This window comes from Oncorhynchus keta, chromosome 13 (assembly GCF_023373465.1).
Source record: "Oncorhynchus keta strain PuntledgeMale-10-30-2019 chromosome 13, Oket_V2, whole genome shotgun sequence".
Taxonomy (NCBI): Eukaryota; Metazoa; Chordata; class Actinopteri; order Salmoniformes; family Salmonidae; genus Oncorhynchus; species Oncorhynchus keta.
The window spans coordinates 37,030,732-37,054,842 of record NC_068433.1 but is presented as its reverse complement, the minus strand read 5'-3'; the positions used below and the strand labels follow the sequence as shown (position 1 = coordinate 37,054,842).

The following is a 24,111-nucleotide window of genomic DNA, read 5'->3' as shown; positions in this document are numbered from 1 at the left end:
TGTTATAGCAGAAAAGGGGGACCAACTCCATATAAATGCCCGTGATTTTTGAATGAGATGTTCGACGAGCAGTTGTCCACATACTTTTGGTCATGCAGTGTATACATTCTTATCTCATAGATACATTTTAATTATGTAATTCTTATTATTCACTGGGTTGTTAAAACCATGAATGCTGATTGGCTGTCAAAACATTTATTTTTACTGCTCCAGTAACGTTGGTAACCAGTTTATAATAGCAATTAGGCACCTCAGCGGTTTGTGGTATATGGCCAATATACCACGGCTGCGGGCTGTATACATGCACTCCGCGTTGCGTCGTGCTTAAGAACAGCCCTTAGCCTTGTTATATTGGCCATATACCACACCCCCTTGGGCCTTGTTGCTTAAACATATCCCTAAAAACACCAAGTTACAATGTTTCCCTTTGTGTATACTATGTGTGAATGTTCGTTGGTCCTGTCACCATGACTATGATAGGCTAGCTTGACTGAAGCTAACTTTACCTGACGTTATCTTCTATGCTAACGGTCATTAATTAATTAATTAATTATTAATTAAACTATCAAAACATCATCGGAAAATGACAATTGGCTATATTATTACAATCCGCTTAACTTGGTGTTTCATACCCTATGCTTTATAACTCTCACACCGTAATGGTAACATTTAAAATATTTTGTTTTTCTGGTGGTTCTCTCACTGACTCACTAACTAGGCAGTCTAGCGCAGGAGCCACTGTAGCGTGAGCGCGTGTGAAGAAACAACTAGGCGAGCGGCTCTCTCTGTGGGCCAAAACAAGCACAGCACCCCTTGCCTATAACTACTGTAAATTATTCCAAAATTCCAAAGATAAGGCTACCAGATATCTCACACATTTCATGTTGGCAACACAGGGAACCCAAATATGAGCAAAAAAAACAGTACTATTAATACAGAAAGTATTTTCCCTTTTCACAGCAACAGTTTCCCTTTTTCTTTGACGTTACAGACAAACTAGGACCAACAATGGTAGCCTGCCTCTGACTTTATTAGAAATTTGCCCATACAGGTAAATAAATTCATCAATATAATGCCAACCAACCTCTTTTGACCTTGTGGGGTTTATTTATTTAAAGCATAATTATATTGTACAACAATAAATCACAATTAATAAAGATGGTACCGTATGATAATTTTTGGTTGAATTTGTAATGCAGTTTCAAACCATGCTATTTCAATGAGGCAATACTATGGTATTATTTAGGATCATCATACTTCAAAGCTAAAACCATGGTACATTTCCATGATTGACTATATCATGGTATAAGTGAAAGTATCATAGTAGGACCATGGTACATTTTTGTAAGGGCCGAGAGTCTCGTTTGTAGCAAATCTTAGATTGGAGGTCATCTTTCTTATTATCAAGTGACTGTACATTAGCCAGTAGAATGGAGGGAAGAGGTGGCCGGTTTTCCCTTCGCGTTAATCTCACCAGGATCCCCCTGTCTTGCCTCTGTAACGCCGGCGTTTTCCCTTTCGGGTAGCCCGAAAATTACAGAGAGAGCCCAGGTCAGATGAGTCGAATTAGAAGCCGGATTTGGGGTAAGTAACTGCCGATCTGATGTTCAAGAGTTCTTGTCGGTTGTAAGAAATAATAGCGGATACATTTCATAAAAATAGAGTAAAAATAAATGACAAAATAATCACAAAATAGCACAGTTGGGTCTAAGCTTGCGAAACGGCAGCAATCCAGGATGGCGAGGTCATACGAGGATTTAAAGCCATCCATATACCGATGCATGTCTTCCATCTGTCTCTCTATTATTCTAGTGTCCTGGGAGGAGGATGAGAGAGAGAGCGAGATGGATGGAGGCCGGGTCAGGCAGCAGGGTACAGTCAGTGATTCTAAGCCTGTCAACATTGATTATACCAGGCCTGCAGTCGGGATCTGCTTTTTAAATAAAAATGGAGTTGTCGCTCCTTTATAACATATCCAAACTGACTAGTGTTAGCAATTTACGTTATTCTTCAATAACACAAACTCCAAAGCAAATCAGGGGGAGAAGAATACGTTTATTTGAGAAGGACAAATCAAGATGTTATGCTGGGAGGTAGATGTTCAGTCTCTCCACTCCTCAGGTTTTCTCCACTGAACAAAGGAACAGGATGCCATTTATAGCCCCCCATGTACCGAATGTGGAAGACAACCACATGACTAAGCCTAGATCATCTGGAATGTAATCATGATAATCATGATATTGAAAAGTCCTGATCTTTTGGATTAGGTCAGTTATTTCCTCAGAATTATCAGGAATATAAACACAGTATTCAGAAGATAATCAAGGGCCAAACGATTTTGCATTGCCACAGACGAGATGGCAACCATCTCAGCTGTTATTAACTCAAGACTCTCAGCTGTACTATTAGCTAGGATTTCCAAAGAGCGAGCCTTATTAATAACTTCCCGTGCTATTTTAGAAATACCATCAGTGGGAAAATCAATCGCAGAGAATCTCTCCGTTTCTGTAATCCCACATTTATGACTGTGTGAAAGAAGAGAATTCACAGAACATCTTACCCTAGGGTACGACATATACCAAATAACACGACCCTTGCCTCAACTTTGGTAACCAGGAATAGGCATAGGATCCGCAGATAAAGTAAGTCCCATTAGGAGCTATCATGCCATTATTGATGATATTACTGAAGGTATTGGCATAAAAAGTAGTCATAGTGTTATTACTGAGTCAATTCAGCAGACGTTAGACATTCCGCGACCTTAGTACCATCACAGGCAGATAGCTAGATCTGTTGTCTGATCACACTTACTGTCCTATTTTGACAAACGCATGCGTCCTGGTGCAGTTGATACAAATTCCTAGAGAGTGACCTATTAAAACATAACCACCCAACAGGGCCATGTGTAATAACTAGGTAAGGTGGTCGCTGATTAGTGTCATTGGCAATCTCAATTGATGGAAGGAACTGCAGAACTAGGTACTCTCGCATGTTGATACCCAACATTCTCATCCAAATTATTACCAATAATCACCTTATACCAATTAACATCTCTCCATATACCCAACATTTCACTATGGTTAAAAGGAATAGCCTTTCATGGAATGCCTGGCCTTGATATGTTTTTATTTGACCTTTTATGTAACTAGGCAAGTCTGTTAAGAACAAATTCTTATTGACTACTGTGGTATAGTGTAGAGAGAGGGCTAGAAACGTATTGACTCCCCCGTGTCCCTCATCCTGCTGATGCATCGCTGTGTAAGAAATAGAAACACCACCTACTTCCTGTATCGTTTCAGGCACAGTCGAGGGATATTGCTGCAGCCTCGGATGATGGATTCTCATAACCTGTTATGAAGGAAACAAAAAAGTGAAAGTACCAGGTCCTGGTTTCAAGAGAGATTGACATTTCACCTAGATATCCCTAATATGACGACTGCGGTGTACAACATAAAAGCTTATCAGGTTCTGATCATCTTACGATGCTTCTTCACCCGAGATTGAATAGCAGTTGGGGGACCAATCAGTTCTTTATTCTCCAGGCCCTGCTTTGTCATCGATATCGACAACATTGCAATGAATGACATGTGTCCATCGCGATTTTTCCCTGAACTTTTACTGCTGACCTCGTTATGAGCGAACTTTGATAAGGACCGTCCCATGTTGGCCCTAATGTGTCTGTCACATATTTTTGTACCATCACACACTGTCCCGGCACTACGTCATGTCCCCCTCGGGGGTTATTCCCCATTAGAGAGTTGTATGCAATAGTTAAACATCGTCTTGTTCAAGTAATGTGGTATCTGTAGGATACATCAGAGTAGCTGGATTACATGGTGTCTTTTCAACTATACCCATGTCCCATAGATCTTTTTACCCACTACTTTAGTAGCATCCATAGCTTCCTTGCTAGTGGGATATTGTTTTGTGCAAGGTGGTGCAACACCTGTCAAGCACACTGGTTCCATATCCAAAGTTCCACACTCAATGTTCTTCGTAGTCCAAATAGCATGATTCTGAACTATAGATTCCTGCATAATTCTTCATTGGACCAATAGAAATTGATAATGGTTTGGTCTGTTTCATATCTGTCTTCCTCTTCCCCCTACTCCCATTGCTCTCATCTTCTTGCCCGTGTGCTGAGGACATATGTGTTTTGCTTAAGATATGGGAAATACAGTGACTTCAGCACCCGTATCTACTAAAACAAATCTAATGCAAAGTTAACCATCATGTTCACGTTTATTCCATCCGATTTCATATATACACCAGCTGAGATGGGATGTAAGAGGGAGTTTATTAGTTTACCTCCACAGCATCTCTGCTGCTGAGCCGGAGAGAGCTTCTTAAATGTCTCCATAAGTGTTGTGTCATTGGGGCTTTTGTCCTGTTTCCATTTTCCCTTAAACGGACTCTTCTTCTCCTGGACACTTCTCATAAAATCCCGTTTTATTTTCCAACATTCTCGTTGCCAGTGACCAGAAATCCCGCAATAAGGACATACTCCAGGTTTCTCTTTTGCTGAACAAATAATGTTGTTGGTTTCACTCGGAACCTGCACAACTCTGATAACCACGTCTCGTGAATACTTAAAAGTTTTTGACCATTCATCCAACTGTTTTGGAGATGCTGATTTGTGTGTGATCACCGTCTCTAGAGGTTTGTCTTTACTCCCTTTTACAGCCTGTGTTCTGGTTGGCCTAAGACATCGTTCGTCACTGCTGTCAGAATCTGTTGACTCAAGGACAGGCAGTGCTGACCAGTTGCTTGAAACCTGATCTGCCATGCCCAATTCAGTGTGAGAATAGATAGAGGGGACACAGGTGGGGTTCACGTCGGACTTTTTCACCTGTGTCTCTTGCTCTACTTTGAAATGGCTTTTTATATCACTAGACAGTCAATTGTATAATCTCTTTCATGCTCACATCCGAAAGAGCTGTTCCACCCTTTCCCAGAGTGGTTTTCTCACTTAACAATAACATTACATTAACGTCAAAAGTTGTATTATATATATATCTCTATGTTTATATATACAGTTGAAGTCTGAAGTTTACATACACACTTAGGTTGGAATCATTAACTTGTTTTCTACTTTGTGCATGACACAAGTCATTTTTCTAACAATTGTTTCCAGAACGATTATTTCACTTATAATTCACAGTATCACAATTCCAGTGGGTCAGACGTTTACATACACTGAGTTGACTGTGCCTTTAAACAGCTTGGGAAATTCAAGAAAATGATGACATAGCTTTAGAAGCTTCTGATAGGCTAATTGACATAATTTGTGTCAATTGGAGGTGTACCTATGGATGTATTTCAAGGCCTACCTTCAAACTCCGTAGCTCTTTGCTTGACATCATGGGAAAATGAAAACAAATCAGCAAAGACCTCAGAAAAAAAGAATTGTAGACCTCTACAAGTCTGCTTCATCCTTGGGAGCAATTTCCAAATGTACCACGTACATCTGTACAAACAATAGTACACAAGTATAAACACCATGGGACCACGCAGCTGTCATACCACTCAGGAAGGAGACGCATTCTGGGTCCTTAGAGATGAATGTACTTTGGTGCGAAAAGTAAAAATCAATCCCAGAACAACAGCAAAGGACCTTGTGAAGATGCTGGAGGAAACGGGTACAGAAGTATCTATATCCACAGTAAAACGAGTCCTATATCAACATAACCTGAAAGGCCACTCAGCAAGGAAGAAGCCACTGCTCCACAACCGCCATTTAAAAAGCCAGACTACGGTTTGCAACTGCATGTGGGGACAAAGATCATACTTTTTGGAGAAATGTCCTCTGCTCTGATGAAACAAAAATGGAAACGTTTGGCCATAATGACCATTGTTATGTTTGGAGGAAAAAGGGGGAAGCTGAAAAACACCATCCCAACCACGAAGCATGGGGGTGACAGAATCATGTTGTGGGGGTGCGTTGCTGCAGGAGGGACTGGTGCCCTTCACAAATTAGATGGCATCTTGAGGATGTACAATTATGTGGATACATTGAAGCAACATCTCAATACATCAGTCAGGAAGCTAAAGCTTGGTCGCAACTCGGTCTTCCAAATGGACAATGACCCCAAGCATACTTCCAAAGTTGTGGCAAAATGGCTTAAGGACAACAAAGTCAAGGTATTGGAGTGGTCATCACAAAGAAGTGTCGGCAAGAAGTGTTAGCAATTTATGTTATTCTTCAGTAACACAAACTTCAAAGCAAATCAGGGGGAGAAAAATAGGTTTATTTGAAAAGGACAAGTCAAGATGTTCTGCTGGGAGGTAGCTGTTCAGTCTCCCCTCTCCTCAGCTCTTCTCCACTGAACAAAGGAACATAATGCCATTTATAGCCCCCCAGCCTAGCCTGGGGTTGACTAATCAGAAGTCCTTGCAGTACCACTGGGCCAATGGCCAGATAACCAGTATCCTGCTCCAGACTCAATGTACAGAATGTAGCTCTGAGTTTAGGAGTGACATTTCACAGATTCTAAACAGCTGTTTAGAACTGAAAACCAACTCCTATTTACATTGACAATTCCCTATTGACCATTAGTGTTATATTTAGTTTATAGTACTCTCGTCCTCATTCTCTGCATTGTGTATTTATCTTCAAAATAGTCTTATACTAGCCAGACACATGGTGCCAGCGATGAATTGAATTCAGAGGCCATAATTAAGAGACGGAGAGAGAGGGAGATGGATTGATTGATGGAGAGAAAGAGAGAGCCTATAGGGAGCGAGTGAACAGACAGCGAGAGAGGTGTTGACAGAGACAGATGTTTGTGTTGTCCAGTGGTTGAGGTGGCCGACCTGGTTTTTGTCCTAGTCTCCCCTCTGACATCACAGCATCTGTAGCACTACATAGCCGTTGATCAGTCCTTTCACTACCAACGGAGCTCGCTTAAACCTCCATCTCTCACACACTGTCGCTCTTTCTCGCTCAAACCTCATCTCATCCCTTTCTCAATCACACAGCTATCTATCGGGGGAGACTCTGCCCTCTAGTGTAGAACGACTGCTATGACTCTTGTCCTTGATGTTGGGGGAAGTGTGTGTGTGTGTGTCAGGGAAGGTGTGTGCGTGCGCTTCTTTCTTCAGCCTGATGGATTGCAGCCTCGTTTGTGGGTCTAGCCCTCCATCATGTTGTGATTTGTCTCCAGAGTTGTGTGTGAACAACTGACTGACTGCTCCACTCTCACCTGTTTAATGATTAGTAGATGAGTCATGGGAGAGAACGATGCTGAAACCCTCAGGCCTAAAAAGGAATCATTATTTTTCTTGTCATTCCCAGTTCCCATGCTCCTAATTTTCTTTTCAAAATCTTTGTGACAATCAGGTACTTTAGTTTTTCCAGATGTAATATTTAGTTTTTGTATCTAATTCAAGCAATCATCAGCCATCTGTGTTTGTGGGTGGATGTGTTTTGATGTTTAGCACTAGTGCAGTCTGTCTATGTCAGGATTTCTGGGTTTCTCCAGACAGAGCAGTGAACCTTGCAGAGGTAGGCAGGCTGACAGCGGAACAGAGCAGGCTTTACAGCACTAAGGCCAGATAGACCATGGCAAGAGCAGGCAAAACCCATTTATCATCACTGAGAGCGAGAATATGAATGGATCTCATTCACAGCCTCTCATCTCTTTCATTTGAACTCTGTCTCCCCTTCTCTCTCCCTTTTGCTGTCTCCCTCTTTCTAAAGAGATTCGATGTGACATTTTTGGGGGATTATGTGGCTGCAATACTTCCAGTTGATTTGGGCATCCAATGTATGGGACATTGCAACTTAATATTGGCTAGTCAGCCTGCAAAATAAACACTTCTACAATAAATATGACTAATCTGGAAAATACCGTATATATTTCCTGAAAAACGGTGGACTTAATTCAGCTGTATAAAAAGATTTGTAGCCTAACATAGTCGTTTGATTTTTGATATATACTGAACAAAAATATAAACAACAATTTCAAAGATGTTACTTTTACTGTTCATATAAGGAAGTCAGTCAATTGAAATAAATAAATGTGGCCCTAATCTATGGATTTCACATGACTAGGCAGGGGCACAGCCATGGATGGGCTTGGGAGGGCAGGCCCAGCCAATCAGAATTAGTTTTTTGCCACAAAAGGGCTTTATTACAGACTGAAATACTCCTCAGTTTCATCAGCTGTCCGGGAGGCTGGTCTCAGACGATCCCGCAGGTGAAGAAGCCGGATGTGGAGCTCCTGGGCTGGCGTGGTTACACGTGGTCTGTGAGGCTGGACTTACTGTCAAATTCTTTGTGTTGTGACAAAACTGGACATTTTAGAGTAGACTTTTATTGTCCCTAGCACAAAGTGCTACTTGTAGGCACAATGAAAATCTGACCCACTTCTATTCATAACTACATTGTTGAATGTAAGTGACAACTTTATACTACTACATTACTAACTAGCCAGCTAATTATTCTGTGTCTTAACCAGTCTGATTTCATTGATCTGTTGCACGTTATCTTGAATGGGACAAGTCAGCTGCAATACTTTTCAGGTTAGGGAAGTTGGAGCTAGCGTTTTCAAATTGGGCATGCTGGCTAATATAGAAAAACCTTCAAAATCTACTATTTTCCTTAAGTTATCAAACAACATTTTTACATTACAATAAAGTAAATGGTTTAAAGTGTCAACAGCTATCAATCAGATTTTTTCTTGAATTTTGGGTTTTTCCCCCAACAGAGTTGGTGCGACATCTAAAGGCTTCTCGTTGGCCGCCTCACATATTGAATTCTTTTATAAAATGTTAAAATTTTTTACATCAAGGGTGGTCAACCATTTTAGAAAGCAGTTGCTCAACCTGACCTTGATAAACTGACTTTGACGTTTGAGCAGGGCTGGATCAAAAGCCTGAACACCCAGTAGATTTCCAGACCGAGGGTTGAACACGTGTTTTATACAGTTGCCTAACATGTATTTTACTGTGTGTGTGGGGGGGGGGGTTAAGTGCCTTGCAGAACGACAGTAGGCTACTTGTGATTAGAGATTAGCCTCCCAGTGTCGATACCCCAGGGTTGTGTGAACGGAAAAAAGTATGAGCATGTATGCACTCACTACTGTAATTCACTCTGGATAAGAGTGTCTGCTAAAAAAAGACCAAAAAAAAATAAATGTATACTTGCGTAGAGACGCCTCCAATTGTTGGTCTTGGAAATTTGGTTAAAAATAATGGAGAAGTCATGAAATTCCATGTGTCAAAATGTTTATGTACCCTGTGCTTTACGTAATAGGTTGTATGCAAAGTTAGCATTGAAAATAGCCTAATTTTGGGACCCAATGAGGTCACAGAAGTCACCAGGCTAGGTTTCTTCTGAACCAGAGGGGTATACTACAAAGCAAAGTCCATGGGGTTAGCAAGCTACCTAAATATTTACATTTTGTTTTGGAAATATAAGATTGAAATGGGTGGGCACGGTCTAATTCAGGGGTTCCCAACCTAGGGGGCACCAACGTGGGTAGGTGCGGAGCCTTCCTTGATTTGCCCGAGGAAAATGCGACTCTGCACATGGGGATATCTTTTTGATTTGTCTCTGACATTCAGAATCGGAGATACGACTCTATAAAGTGGAGGAGTAAAAACAAATCAACTTTGCATGGGAAGTATTGTTATACAATGTGTGACTCTGTCGCTATCAATTCATCTAGTCAATTTCTGTTAAACATCATGTATAATTAAATTGAGGGTTAATATAAATGATCATAAAACATATATTTGGTAGCGGAATACAATTTGGTTAAATCTGGTCTGCACTTTATTTTTCTTATCCATTTATAATTGTAATGTATTATGATAGCCTACCTAAAATAAATCATGAGTCTGTTTAGACTATGTAGAATTGCATTAAATTAGCTTCAAAACAAAAGTTTCCTACGTCCCTCAAATTAAACAATCAAGCTGAAAGTATTTTTAATAAAGGCTATCTCAATAAACAAAATAATAAGAACGCTGGGAGGGTGTGACATTTTTCAAAGGTGAAAAAGGGGGCCCTGGGGGAAAAAAGGTTGGGAACCCCTGGACTGATTGATTCAACAACTTAAAACGCATATCTAAGTTGAGCTTTCTTATCAAAGATAGATGGCTAACTCATTGATCCTGCTTTGGAGTTTACCCAACTGAACCTCCCTGGCCTCAGGCAGGGGTCTAGCTAAGCACTGATTGATAACCGATAAAAATACGGTGCATGGGATGTGTCTGAAACCTGGTCAAAAGTTGTGCAATATAGGCCTATGACAAATAGGCTGCCATTACAGACACAGACATGAATCATTATCTTAATCTAACCTCCTTTTTTTGTGATAAAATATATCCTCTTTGAAAGAGGAAATTTAGGCTAGTTCTGCCCCTCCCTGCCTTCTGACTGAAACATTTGTATTTATTATGGATCCCCATTAGCTGCTGTCAAGGCAGCAGCTACTCTTCCTGGGTCCCAGCTAAATTAAGGCGGTTTATACCATTTTAAAACATTACAATACATTGACTGTGTGCCCTCAGTTGACATCAGAACTCAAAGTGGGCATCTATAAGACAGTAGTTTAGGAATTGTTAGTTAGATTACTTGTTGGTTATTACTGCATTGTCGGAACTAGAAGCACAAGCATTTCGCTACACTCGCATTAACATTTGCTAACCATGTGTATGTGACAAATAACATTTGATTTGATTTAATTCAACTCAATTCTGACATTTTGTTGAAAATCTGTACTGGGACTGCATTTCTGATGTATTTCTCCAGTGTGTATGAAAATTAGATGAAAGTATGATCCTCCAAAATATGGTTTTCTTTGAAAAAGTCTTAGAGTTTAGGTAAGTTGTCTATTAAGACGATCATCCAATGATGAATACCCTGGAGAGTGGACCGTAGAGTAGGAGCGCAAGACACTCATCCCGCAAAAACATTAACAGCATCTCAATTTTGCACAGTTGAACCAGTATAGTAGTTCAAGTTTCTGTCTGGTGTGGTACAGCATTTCACACACCTCAGTGTTCATTTAAGACCAGAGGCTAAATGACAAGTACTGTGATGATTATGTCTCTCATGGCGATGCCCTAGGCCGAAAGCTGCTCAACTGTAGCTGGTCTCACCAGGCAGGCCCTCAAGTGCCAGTTGTCTCCCTCTTCTGATTGCTAATTCCTTTGTGCGTTATTACTTAGCACACAAAGTCAGGTGTATGGTAACCAATACAAGTTGTTTTTGTTAAGGCTACTCTGAAGTAGGCCTAAGTTCCTAACTGCTGTAGAGCACCAACTTGAGTTGCTTTTAATGTGTTTGTGTCCTTTCGACTTTATCAACAGCTTTTCATCCCCATTGGAGGAATCCAGACTTGAAAGGCCTCTGGCCACCAACGATGGAATTTTTCCCCAGTTGAACTTATGCAGTACTCAGTGCCTGTCGAGCTTCTTAGGAAAGTGTGTCTAAAAGCTGCTGCCTATTGGCGAATGGAACGGGTGTGCTCGCATATTACCTTAAAAGACCTTCGCTTGAGAAACGAGAAAAAAACTGCAATAGTACTGTTTGTCCATTTTGAGACGCTGTATACATACACTTCCTCAAAATAGTCTGAATTCATCGACGATTACTCTTTTTACATTTTAGCCGAGCAGATAATAGTCGCACAATTTTACATCTAACTGAGATGTTTGTTGCAGTACCTCTCAATGAAAAAGTTTGCATGAAAACCAGTCGTCATAATATTCAGACCACTTGACTTTTCGCACATTTTGTTACGTTACAGTCTTATTCTAAAATGTATTAAATACTTTCCCTCCCTCATCATTCTACACACAATACCCCATAATGACAAAGGGAAAATAGGTTTTTAATAATGTTAAGAAATGTAATACAAATAAAAAACAAAAGTACCATAAGTATTCAGACCCTCGGCAATGAGCCTTGAAATTGAGCTCCAGTTCATCCTGTTTCCATTGATCATCCTTGAGATGTTTCTACAACTTGATTGGATTCCACCAGTGGTAAATTCAATTAATTGGACATGATTTGGAAAGGCACACACCTGTCTATATAAGGTTCCAATGTTGACAGTGCATGTCAAAGCAAAAACCAAGCCATGAGGTCGAAGGAATTGTCCGTAGAGCTCTGAGACAGGGTTGTGTCTGCACAGATCTGGGGAAGGGTACTAAAACATTTCTGCAGCATTGAAGGTCCCCAAGAACACAGTGGCCTCCATCATTCTTAAATGGAATACATTTTTAACCATCAAGACTCTTCCTAGAGCTGGCCACCCGGCCAAACTGAGCAATCAAGGGAGAAGGCCGTTGGTCAGGGAGGTGACCAAGAACCCGATGTTCACTCTGACAGAGCTCCAGACTTTTGCTGTGGAGGTGGGAGAAACTTCCAGAAGGACAACCATCTCTGCAGCACTCCACCAATCAGGACTTTATGGTAGAGTGGCCAGACGGAAGCCACTCCTTAGTAAAAAGCACATGACAGCCCGCTTGGAGTTTGCCAAAAGGAACCTAAAGGACTCTCAGACCATGAGAAACAAAATTTCTCTAGTCTGATGAAACCAACATTGAACTCTTTGGCTTAAATGCCAAGCGTAAGTTCTAGGGGGAAACGTTGCACCATCCCTACGGTGAAGCATGGTGGTGGCAGCATCATGCTGTGGGGATGTTTTTCAGCTGCAGGGACTGGGAGTCTAGTCAGGTTAGAGGAAGAGATGAACAAAGAAAAGTACAGAGAGATCCTTGATGCAAACCTGCTCTAGAGCGCTCAGAACCTCAGACTGAGGAGAAGGTTCACCTTCCAACAAGACAACAACCCTAAGCACACAGACAAGACAACGCAGGAGTGGCTCTGGGACAAGTCTGTGTCCTTGAGTGGCCCAGCCAGAGCCCGGAATTGAACCCAATAGAATATCTCTGGAGAGACCTGAAAATAACTGGTGTGCCAAGCTTGTAGCATCATACCTAAGAAGACTTGTGTGTAGATTGATGAGGGTAATTTAAAAAAAAAGATTTCTTTAGAATAAAGCTGTAACGTGACAAAATGTGGAAAAAGTGAAAACGTATGATTCACTAGATTACAGTGTGGTTCAATGGCAGCCATGCAGAACTTTGTCTTCCCATAGTAGAACAAAGACTGACTGTGAACTCCCCATGAGCCAAATCACAACCAATATAGAGATCTGGTGGCCTGCCTCAAAACTGGCACTAAAACTTTTTATTTTACTCAACCTCATTAAAAAGCTGGCATCACACACACTTTAGAGACTAGGGAGAAGTTCAAAAAAGTTTTTTGAAAGTGTCATCTGAAATTAGAATATTGTACGTTGTTAACATCATGAGAAAAGTAGGATCGTTTATAAGAAGTAGGGGAATTTATAATGCAATCAGTTTAAGAAGCCAACCACCTCTCTCTGCAGTGACTTTGAGAGGCCGGGCTAGGGGGGAGTTGACAGGGTCCTTACTGTACCATTCACTCCCCAGTCATCTGCACTATATCTCACCATGGATTCGTCCCAAATGGAACCCTATACCCTATATAGGCCTAGTGTGCTATATATGCTTGGGTCAAAAGTAGTGCACTTTATAGAGCGTAGGGTACCATTTGGGATGTAGAGTACATTCCATCGTCCAGAATCCAGGTGGTAATATGGAGGAGTATCTTTTTACAAGACTCCTATTAGTTCACGAGCCTGTTGTCACCAGCTGCTTGTCTCTTCGTCCTTTACCTGAGTTAACAGCACTGTACTCTGCCTCTCACACAGACAGACATAGTGCTTAAGGTTTAGAGCATCAGCTAAAACTTTTACAGCGCCGCATAAATGCGTCAGGCCGGATGACATCCCTGTTAGCCATGATAGTGATGATGTGGAGATAGGCCCTAGTTTATCTGCTGGGGATGTTGTCTTGGGCCCCTGCGTTTGAAGAAAAGGGGATCTGCCTGCCACTGAGATTGTAGCCTCTCCACCTTTAGTTTTACAGGCCTACACAGGCCTACATCAGAGTGTATCGGGATGTTGCTGGGGATTTTTCTTAATTGGGTTGTTGTCGGCCATGATAGAAATAGACCTACGGGATCTGCGGTCACTGTCTGATATTATAGCGTATCACTTTATTAAGTAAGTGTTTGTTTTGTGTTGTTGACATGCTTTTATTCAAGAGAGGGCTATGTTTTGGTATTTGTTGAAAATAGGGGGCTGTATTTGATTTGTGGCAACAGGGGAGTCAGTCAGAAGAAGTTGAGTGAGGTGTTTGCTTATTGATGGGTGTTTTTCTACGCTTTTTGGTTGTGTGTGAGTCTGTGAATGTGAGCTGTGTGTGAGGACCTCTTGGTTGTCTGTCCGCCCCATTGCCCCCTCTCCGTCTGAGTAGTGTTTGAATCGACCATGGCTCCGGCTTCCCAACTGACTACCTCACTCAGTCAGCACACAGACTGACAGCTCTCATCTTTCCTGATAAATGGCCTGTCTTGCCTTTTCAATATATTTTATTATATTCCTCTTTTTCACACACACACACACACACACACACACACACACACACACACACACACACACACACACACACACACACACACACACACACACACACACATATATATATATATATATATATATATATATATATATATATATATATATATATGATTTGGACCCAAATCCAAGCACTTGACTCTCCAGCTGGAGAATGAAACGACACAATCTGTGTTGGGATTGTACAGTACATTATAAACACGGCCATATTTTTAAGGTATTTAGCATCCATTAATTCAACTTCACCCATAGGGATACAGTTGTTACAATGCTTAAACGGGGGGTACATGATGTTACAAAGTACCGGCATGGCCACAAGTGAAACTACTGTAGCCAAGACCTGTCCGGTGTGACCTCATGAATAAACCATTAACTCTAGTCTCAGGACTGGGATAGGATAGGAAGTGGTCTCGGGGAGAGAGAGTGTCTATGACATAACATAGTGTTTTCCCTGGGATTTTTCAGCAGCGGGGGGGGCATGGCCAGTGGTGGTTGTTTTAAAACTCATTTTATTCTGCAATTCTACACCCCCCTTTTTTCCCTCTTTTTTGTTGTTGTTGTGTTTTGCAGTTTTAAAGCTAATTTCCAACCAATTTTACACATTTTGCATGGGGCAGAGTATTGCTGTTTTTAAAGGTTATTTCCTGCAAATCTACACATTTTCCATGTCTTAACTATCTGTGTTTGTGATTCCAGGGTTCGAAGCCTGACTGAGTCACCCCCCTCTTTAGAAGAAATAGGCCTACAGTATATTCTATTTGTCATTCGTAGTCTGTGCTGGCATTTTCATTTGACTTTGCCTGTATCACCCTGTCCAGGATACGCCTTTCCTCTGTTTCTCTTAGATTAGCCTCATAGCTCAGACACAATCACAATGCTGACTGACGTGCTTCACACTGTGCTTTCCCCTCATAATCTCACACAGGGCTCTGAGACTTCTGATTTGATTTAGCTCTGGGTTCACGTCCCCAGAGACCTTGTTCCACTTCCCCAGGGACCTTGTTCCACTTCCCCAGGGACCTTGTTCCACTTCCCCAGGGACCTTGTTCCACGTCCCCAGGGACCTTGTTCCACGTCCCCAGGGACCTTGTTCCACGTCCCCAGGGACCTTGTTCCACGTCCCCAGGGACCTTGTTCCACGTCCCCAGGGACCTTGTTCCACGTCCCCAGGGACCTTGTTCATCTAGTGCTTCAGGCTTTGCTATTTTATTCTAATGAACATGTGATACATTCTTGAAAAAGCCGTGTTTTCTGAGAAACAAGACAGCTCCGGCTAGTAATGAAACAGCATTTGCAATTTTAAGACCTGGCTCTAGGAAGCTCCGGATGGAATTTCCTCATCAGTTATCTGACTGAGTCAGCTAGGGAGAGGATGTTAAAGGGACATGCAGACCGCATCTTAAATTACATTCTATAACCTTTTATAGTGCACTCATTTTCAACTGTTAGTGCACTTCTTTCAATCAGAGGGTACCCATGTAGTGCAGTACTTTTGACCTAATCCCTATGCGTGAACAGAATGTAATTTGAGATTTTCCCAGTTTGGATTTTTCCAGCTGCGGCCACCTTTGTCAGTTTCGAGTAGCGTTTTAAAATGCAGCGAGCACAGAGGGTGTGTTCCGTCATGTTCGGTGATATTCCTCCTTTGATGTATGGCTGCAGCAGGCAGATGCTCTCACACTGCTGGCCAGCTGGTGCCAGGTAAATGTCTGGCCTCCAGCCCTCCCAAACACTGAAGCCTTGCACGTATGGCCATGAGAACGGTTGTCTTTGGAGATCATCGACGCCGAGGAGAGAAAGTGTGTAAGGCTGTGTACGACTCTCTCTCCCCACCGTGAGGTTAATGCCAGTTACGATTGCACACTTCAGGAGGAAGGCGAGGTCATTGGGACGCGACCATAGTGTTCTGTGGGCTGTGATTCACAATAGAATCTATGTATGTCAGTCGAGACCCTGGAGATACAGAGAGGAAATATGGATCAATAGCTATGTCCTATAGGCAAGCCTTTATTCTATGCCTACCGTCACTGTGTTGTTGATTTTATATGGTGTATATCTAATAAATGCTTGATTTCTTGCTCCATTCTGAAAAATGTTATCTTTTAAATTATTATTATTTTTTTACCCAGTTTTTTTCGCTCCAATTTAGTGGTATCCAGTTGGTAGTTACAGTCTTGTCTCATCGCTGCAACTCCTTTATGGACTTGGGAGAGGCGAAGGTCGAGAGCTGTGCGTCTTCCGATACACAACCCAACCAAGCTGCACTGCTCCTTGACCCAATGCCCACTTAACCCGGAAGCCAGCCACACCAATTTGTCTGAGGAAAAACCGTACGCCTGGTGTGTCAGCATGCACTGCACAATGCCCACCACAGGAGTCGCTAGTGTGCGATGGGACAAGGACATCCCTGCCGGCCAAACCCTCCCCTTACCTAGACGGAGCTGGGCCAATTGTGCACCGTCTCATGGGTCTCCCGGTCAGCTGCGACAGAGCCTGGACTCGAACCTAGAATCTCTAGTGGCACAGCTAGCAAGCACTTCACTGCCTTAGATCTCTGCGCCACTCAGGAGGCCCTGAAAATGATTTTGAATTTCAAAGGAAATTAAAATAATAAATAAATGAAAAACGAACATGCTTAAGTGGCGATGGTATACAAAGCATTAGTGATAGGCTATACAACGTATTAGTAATTGTATAAGTGGATGCTTGATTTAGCCAATGGACTAATCAAGGCCTTTCCTGTTTAGAACATGCCAACATTTCCCATTGCAATATCTGTCAGTAACACAATACTCTATTGCGTTTGTTTTAGAACAGCCGGGCAAAGTAATTTGGAACTAATCAATATGTCTGCTGTGTTGTACCAATTTCATGCCAGCGTTCTGAACAAGAGTCGAGGTTAGGCCTAAGTCGGAGATGCTTCTGTTTTTACATGGAGGGAGGGAGAGTGGGAGGGATGGATGTGGAGGTGGTGTGGGGGAGGGGAAGAGGAAGCGATGTTTTGCCTGCCGGTGTCATCTCATTTACACTCAAATCAGTTTCCCCCGCTCTCCTAACACGAGTGAAACAATGCACAATATGCAATTACACTGAAGAGATTCTTGTTGAATTTGGATTGGAATAGGCAAGCGGAATGTTAATGATACAGTCCTAAACTTTAGTTCGGCTGAAGCGAGGCTCGATGCATGGCCATTTGTGAATTATGGCTGAATGACACCGGTGAAGGTCTTCTGTGCGTCCCAAATGGCATCCTAGTATTCCATTTTATAGTGCACTACTTTTTACCATGGCCAATAGGGCTCTGGCTAAAAGTAGGGTACTGTATAGGGCAGGGGTCGGCAACAGTTGGCCCGCGTGCAACCGTATTTAGATTTTATTTAGCTTTACCGTCCCGCCAGTAATTCAGCCCAGAATTAGTTTAGTTTAGGAAATCAAGTATTCGCAAGTATTTCCACGAATACAAAAAGAGTTATCGTGTGTCAATATAAGCAAGCTATGAAATTATTATTTTAAAATAAAATCTATTTTTAGGTTGAGTTGTGTTCAATTAGCAGAGCGTAAATTATTTTAATTATGTTCCATCAACAAAAATCTTCTCACAGCTGAATCTAGTTGCAAACTATAGCAATACTGAGAATTCCCTGCAATTCAATAGGATCTCCATATCTCTCTCTCTCTCTATATATATACAAGGGCTCTCTGAGTTGAGAGATGGTTCAATGTCATATCTCTATCTAAAGGTTCCTATAGTTTAGTGCACAGACTAATGCAAACAATTGTAATTCTGTACCTCATGTGCATTCACTGCTATATGCATGTATGTTCAAGGACTCTCATCAAGTGAAGAGAAATGTTCATGGTCATATTTCTTTAGGTTTCTGTAGAGTAGTGCACAAACCATAGAACTATAAAGTTATGTACAAAGCAAAACTATTCAGCTAGCAAGTCCCCAATCAATGTCATACTTTTATTTTGTGATAGGAACGCTATCTAGCTCATTTCTGATTGTCCTGTACTGAATATGTAAATGTTCCTCTGCTATGTACTCAGCCAGTTTCCTCAGTCAGTCTTTTCGTTATGATAATACTTAGCATATCTACAGTAGTCAATGGGTAGAGTAGCCAGCATAGGTGTCCATGTTGTCAACAGGAAATGGAAATAAAGACCTTTCCTCTTCAAATAGGGGTGTTTTTATGCCCGATTTAGCACCGTCCACTCTCAGAGTTTGAAGTATGCAGTGGACATATTGTGAAAGTATCCAGCGTTAAACCATGGCTGCATCCATCCCAAATGACACCCCATTTCCTATATACAGTAGTACACTGCTTTAGACCAGTGCACTAATGGTCCCTGGTCAAAAGTGCACTACATAGGTTGCAAATTGGGACACAGCCAATGTGAAGAATCCAGCAGAAACCATTTTTTTTGTGGTTTTATAGACCCAGGGGGAGCTCATCTTTCCCAATTTAAAAGTCCAATTTGCACCTCTCTGTGAGATGTATTCACATTAACGCTTGTGGGCCCCAGACCCCGGCCTCCTGACAATGTGGTGGGAAACCTCTTTAAACCCATCAAATTATAATGTTATGGAAGTCAGAGACAGTGAGGAGAAGCTTTGGGTTTGGAATTAATTTCCTGACACCCCGATGCCTGTATGTGTTGGATATCAGGGAATGTGGGAAAAATATACAGCAATTCAGAAATCTGCATGCTGTTGTCTTTCAAGGAAATATGTTTTCCTCTTGATCGACCATATGTTTTGGGTTCATTTTCTGGCATCATGATCTCTGTAGGTGTTGGGAATTCTGAATATTTGGGGGAAATAGGCTGTACAGTAAATATTCATGTCGCTGTCTTTCCAGGAAATATTTGTTCCCCCCCCCCGACGCAAACATGATAAATGCATTAGGCTGATGCTGTAGGCTTAGTAGTGGAATATGGAATTGTTGACATTTGTGTTTATTTAATTATTCTCTTTTCTTTTGCTTTCTTCAGGCAAAGAATATCAGTGGTCTTGTATATTCTTTTAAAGTGTCATAATGTAATTATCTGTCTGTTCCCCTTCCAGAGGAATTACGAAAGTTGAGCTGGTCTGGAATTCCTCGCCAGGTTCGTCCAATCACATGGAAGCTCCTATCGGTAAGTAAGGGTGTTTTCACACACAGTCCTCGTTTAAAAGGATGTTCAGTCGTCTTTAAGGGTGTTTTCACCCTTGATCCCTTTCAGACAATTTTTGTGAACTCTGTCAATTTTCTGTGTGTAGTTTGAACACTCATAAAGAACTCAGACCCCTCAAAAGAGAAGAGCCCCCCGATGCGAACCGAACTGAGACCATCTCGAGGGGGGCTTAGCCTACCTAGGGTGTCTAATCAAATGTACATGTTAATAGTATCTTCTAATTACAATTATTATGTCTCATATTTTAACTAAACGCAATCTATTAGCTTCCAAAATGTAAGTAGGTATATCTAGCTGCCGATAGCACATTGTGATTAAATGGCCTGTTCAGCACTTTGTAAAAACCCAGAGTGCATTTAGTGAATGTTGGAAAATGATCTTGGTTCCTTAACATAACAATGTGAATGCAAAGAGGACTCGGTCCACAAAATAGGTGAAGTGAACTGGCAAAAGAGTTGAGTCTTCATTCAAAGTTTTTACCCCAGAGTTCACATTAAAGAGGACGATATGTGACCCCCCCAAAAGAAACTATCTCAGTCCAATTTAATGATCTTTCCCTTGTGGCTATGACCACATCACAGCCATGATACAATTGTCATAACACATGGCGTCTCATGTATTGTTGCTTAGTTACTACAGATGGTTTGGAATTCCCATTGTTAGAGCCTATCCTGCCCATGATATACAAGGCAACATGCACATGGCCACATTCATAAAAAGTGCCATTGTTACCTAGCAACGCACTACTAATTTTACAGATCCACTTTCTCATCTGCCTAGCCGTGCAACTTATAAACTTTATCTCCACTGTAAAAAGCATCTAAACATTTGCAACATTGAAATTCGATCTTCACTGTGCTATAATAATTAACCTGTTGGGAGTCTGGACGAGACAGACAGACACCTTTTCTCAGCCAGTCAAAATCATGGAATCTGCATAGTTTTTATGGATATATACAAAGAAATGTCAATAAAATTACTATTGAAATGAAATGCATCTACTTTGCTATCTTTCCAGCTTCAGTCTAAAGTGATTGTGTTAGCTGTGTAGTTGGCCAGCTAGCGATGGGGGTGAGGAGCCACCATATCAACCCTTTTTTTGCCATAGCAACCTGCAAAGTTCTGGAATGTCAACCAGCTCTCGGGTGACTTTGCTTTACATGGCAGTCAGTATGAATAGAGCTAATGACCAGAGAATGCTTAAAATTGCACTTGGACAACTAGCGTTAGTGACTATAGCATCACATTTTGTTGATCAATTTATTGTTTGGGAAAGAATCTTGCTTTTTAATGCTAGTAACCTGTTGTATAAAAGCAATTCTACACTCGAGTCCATGTGTTATGACATTTTTACCATGGCTCTGGTGGCTGTTGTGGCTTCGTATTATTGCTCAATTACATAAATGCTGTAATTGAAAATGTAACACCCAATGTAGGCTACTGCCCCTTTAAGAGCCTGCATTGATTTTGTACCATATGTTGTGATTGTCACCAAATATGTTCTCTTCTCACACTATTCAAACCTCACAATCAAATAAACAGCTTATGAAGCTCTATAGATCACATATTGCAAAATAATTATCTGAACATTGTGTCAGTACAAAACTCCACACACACTTTGGAATTTCTGTGCATTCATGACAATCGCTAATCAATTTTCAAAAACGGCACACGTTTCTTCTGTGAACCTGTACATCATCGTCTCTCTTTTGTGGCACCAATGTGAGGGGTTATGGCAGGGGAAACGGTGTTGCAGTAGCCGAGTCGAGAATAATGATGAGAGAACGTGTGGAGCTTTATGTTCACATTCAAGAGGCTCTTTTGAGTTCCTTTGGAGTGTTCACAAATTGTCTGAAAGGGACCATGTGTGAAAACACCCTAAAACCATCTTGTCAGTTTTCTCCCAGGCGCTCTCTCTGGCCTTCGCTCGCTCTCTTTGGCCCTCGCTCGCTCTCTCTGGCGCTCGCTCTCACTCTCTCTGGCGCTCGCTCTCACTCTCTCTGGCGCTCGCTCTCACTCTCTCTGGCGCTCGCTCTCACTCTTTCTGGCGCACGCTCTGTCTCGCTCACTCACGCGCTGTCTCCTCTTGCTCTCTCACGCGCTGTCTCGCTCTCTGTCTTTCTGTCTCGCTCTCTGTCTTTCTGTCTCGCTCTCTGTCTTTCTGTCTCGCTCTGTCTTTCTGTCTCGCGTGCTCTCTACTCTCTCTCTCTCTCTCTCTCTCTCTCTCTCTCTCTCTCTCTCTCTCTCTCTCTCTCTCTCTCGCTCTCGTGTGCGCTCTCTCTTTGTCTGTCTCTCTTTCTCTCTCCCTGTGATTCATGGAGATTAATAACGCTCTTTACCTCCATTTAGAAATTAATTGCCAGGCACAAATAATGTATTCACGATACAGAATGTTTACTCATTAAGCTATTGTTGCAGTTTACAGTGACCCAACTAGTGAGTGACTTCAGTCTGGTGATCACTTCAGTGTGTGGAGCATTACTTTGAGTGGTGTGACTTTCACATTAATTGCTGTGTGTAGTTAATGTCCCACAGACAATAGCTCATTAAATTGCCTAGGGGTACGGCAACGATTTTTGTTGTCAACACAAATTAGTGTCAGAGGTCCCCAGTTCGGTCTGAGTGGCTGAGATGCAGTGGTGTAAAGTACTTTAGTAAAAATACTTTAAAGTACTACATAAGTTGTTTTTTGGGGTGTCTGTACTTTACTATTTTTCACAATTTTTTTTATTTTACTTCAACACATTCTTACAGAAAATAATGTACTTTTTACTCCATACATTTTCCCTGATACCCAAAAGTACTCATTACATTTCGAATGCTTAACAGGATAGGACATGGTGTGTATTGGAAACTTTAGGGAAGTAATGGGTTACAGTACATTGCACTCTATCTGTGCTTTGCCTCGAAATGGAAGCACCTATTATTTTGCTGGTGATGGTGGCACATCGATACAATATGGCTTCAGATGGCATCAGATTGCATCAGATTCAGATGGCATCAGATTCAGATTAGTCATCAATAACCCAATCCAATATCAGGTTGTGCTGTTGGCTCTCAACGGCTTGGTTTTCTGGGATATTTGATAGGTTCCCTTAGACCCCCAGCCTTGGCCCACCAAATTTTTAATATAGGCCTATAATGCACAACAGACACACGAGAGATGCAAGTGTTTGTGGTTTGAAAAAAAAAATGGAAAGGGAGGAGACAGAAAGAGATGTCTAATCCCTGCAACATGCCATCCCTATCCTCCCCCGAAGGATCCTGGGATATCTGAACACTCCCCTGACCTTTAAATCCTCTCTGTCAAGATGCGGTCTGCGATAGACAGGAGAGGCTCTGAGAATCTATTCTCCACCCTCTACCGCTATTCCATAAACTTGGAGCCACATAATAAAACTTCACTCTCGGCGCGTCCCCTGTGACCTTCTCTGCTCCCGACCGTGCCGTGGATATTCAATTTATTCCTTTCCAGAGGCTGGTTAGTGCTAGCTGTATTACCTCCTCTGAAAGAGACAATCAGGCATTCTAGGTTGTTAATACATTTTAATGCTGCATCACCACCCATACTATCCCCCCAGTTGCATTTTATCACCTGACTGCACAAATTATACATAACTGTCTCAATCATTATTAGGAAACGGAGGTAATTATAAGGTAAGAAAACAGTGAATGAGCCCTTTTTATATTCTCGTCATTCTACCTCTCCCTGGGTGATATCTCTATACGCTACAGTTATGTTTAGACTTGTCTCTGTCTGTCTGTACCATAAGACACAGAGAGAACTTCAGCTTCCGGCTCTGTGAAAAATAATAAGTGTTTCTGGAATAATGAATAAGAAGCTTTTTAAAGAAGAATCGTCCACTTGGGTTCCAGTGCCTGGAGGGAGTCAATTAAGTGGATTTTCGGTGATAAGAATGGCTAAGCCGCCCGTAGCAAATGTTAAGTGCTGGTAAAGTAGCAGCTAACTGGCTTTGTGGTATTGATGTGGCTGCAAGGCCAGATGTGATATATAGCCTAGTGTAGGCCCCATAGTCAGCACAGCATGTTAGCTGTAGCATATAGGCCTATGGATCATTCTATATCAAATCGAGGGCCTTTTTCCAAAGCCATTCTTTTATTAGTTGATTTTCATATGCAATGACCCATGTAGAAACTGTATATAGAAAATCATATCTCTGCACTCAGTGCCACTAAACCAGAAAAGTAGCAGATATAACTAGCTTAACTCTAGTACAAACATAACTTTATGACCATTGAGATGCATACAATTTTTGAGTCATTTAGTGTCTTGCTTGGGTGGGTGAGAGGCACCATGCCATTGAGTACTTCACCCCTCAGGCCAGGACTATGTCCCATTTCAGGCTGCAGGAAGCCCTGGTGCCTCAGTGTTTGCCATGTTGAGACTGGC

At 41.7% G+C, this 24,111-nt stretch overlaps 1 protein-coding gene and 1 long non-coding RNA gene across 4 annotated transcripts in view; one reads left to right on the top strand and one right to left on the bottom strand.

Moving 5' to 3' along the window:
- Positions 1-4,701, bottom strand: part of LOC118392256 (uncharacterized) — a 45,657-nt gene extending 40,956 nt beyond the window's left edge. For both annotated transcript variants that reach the window (XR_004827337.2, XR_004827338.2), the window contains exons 1-2: positions 4,309-4,701; positions 3,283-3,348 (exon numbers count right to left, since the gene is read on the bottom strand). This is a non-coding gene — a long non-coding RNA (uncharacterized LOC118392256). The remainder of the gene's footprint in view (positions 1-3,282; positions 3,349-4,308) is intronic.
- The window catches only part of LOC118392255 (TBC1 domain family member 22B-like), a 175,246-nt gene that overhangs the window by 15,334 nt on the left and 135,801 nt on the right, over positions 1-24,111 (top strand). For both annotated transcript variants that reach the window (XM_035784045.2, XM_035784046.2), the window contains exon 6: positions 19,591-19,661. In XM_035784045.2, the coding sequence (XP_035639938.1) occupies positions 19,591-19,661 (71 nt within the window). The remainder of the gene's footprint in view (positions 1-19,590; positions 19,662-24,111) is intronic.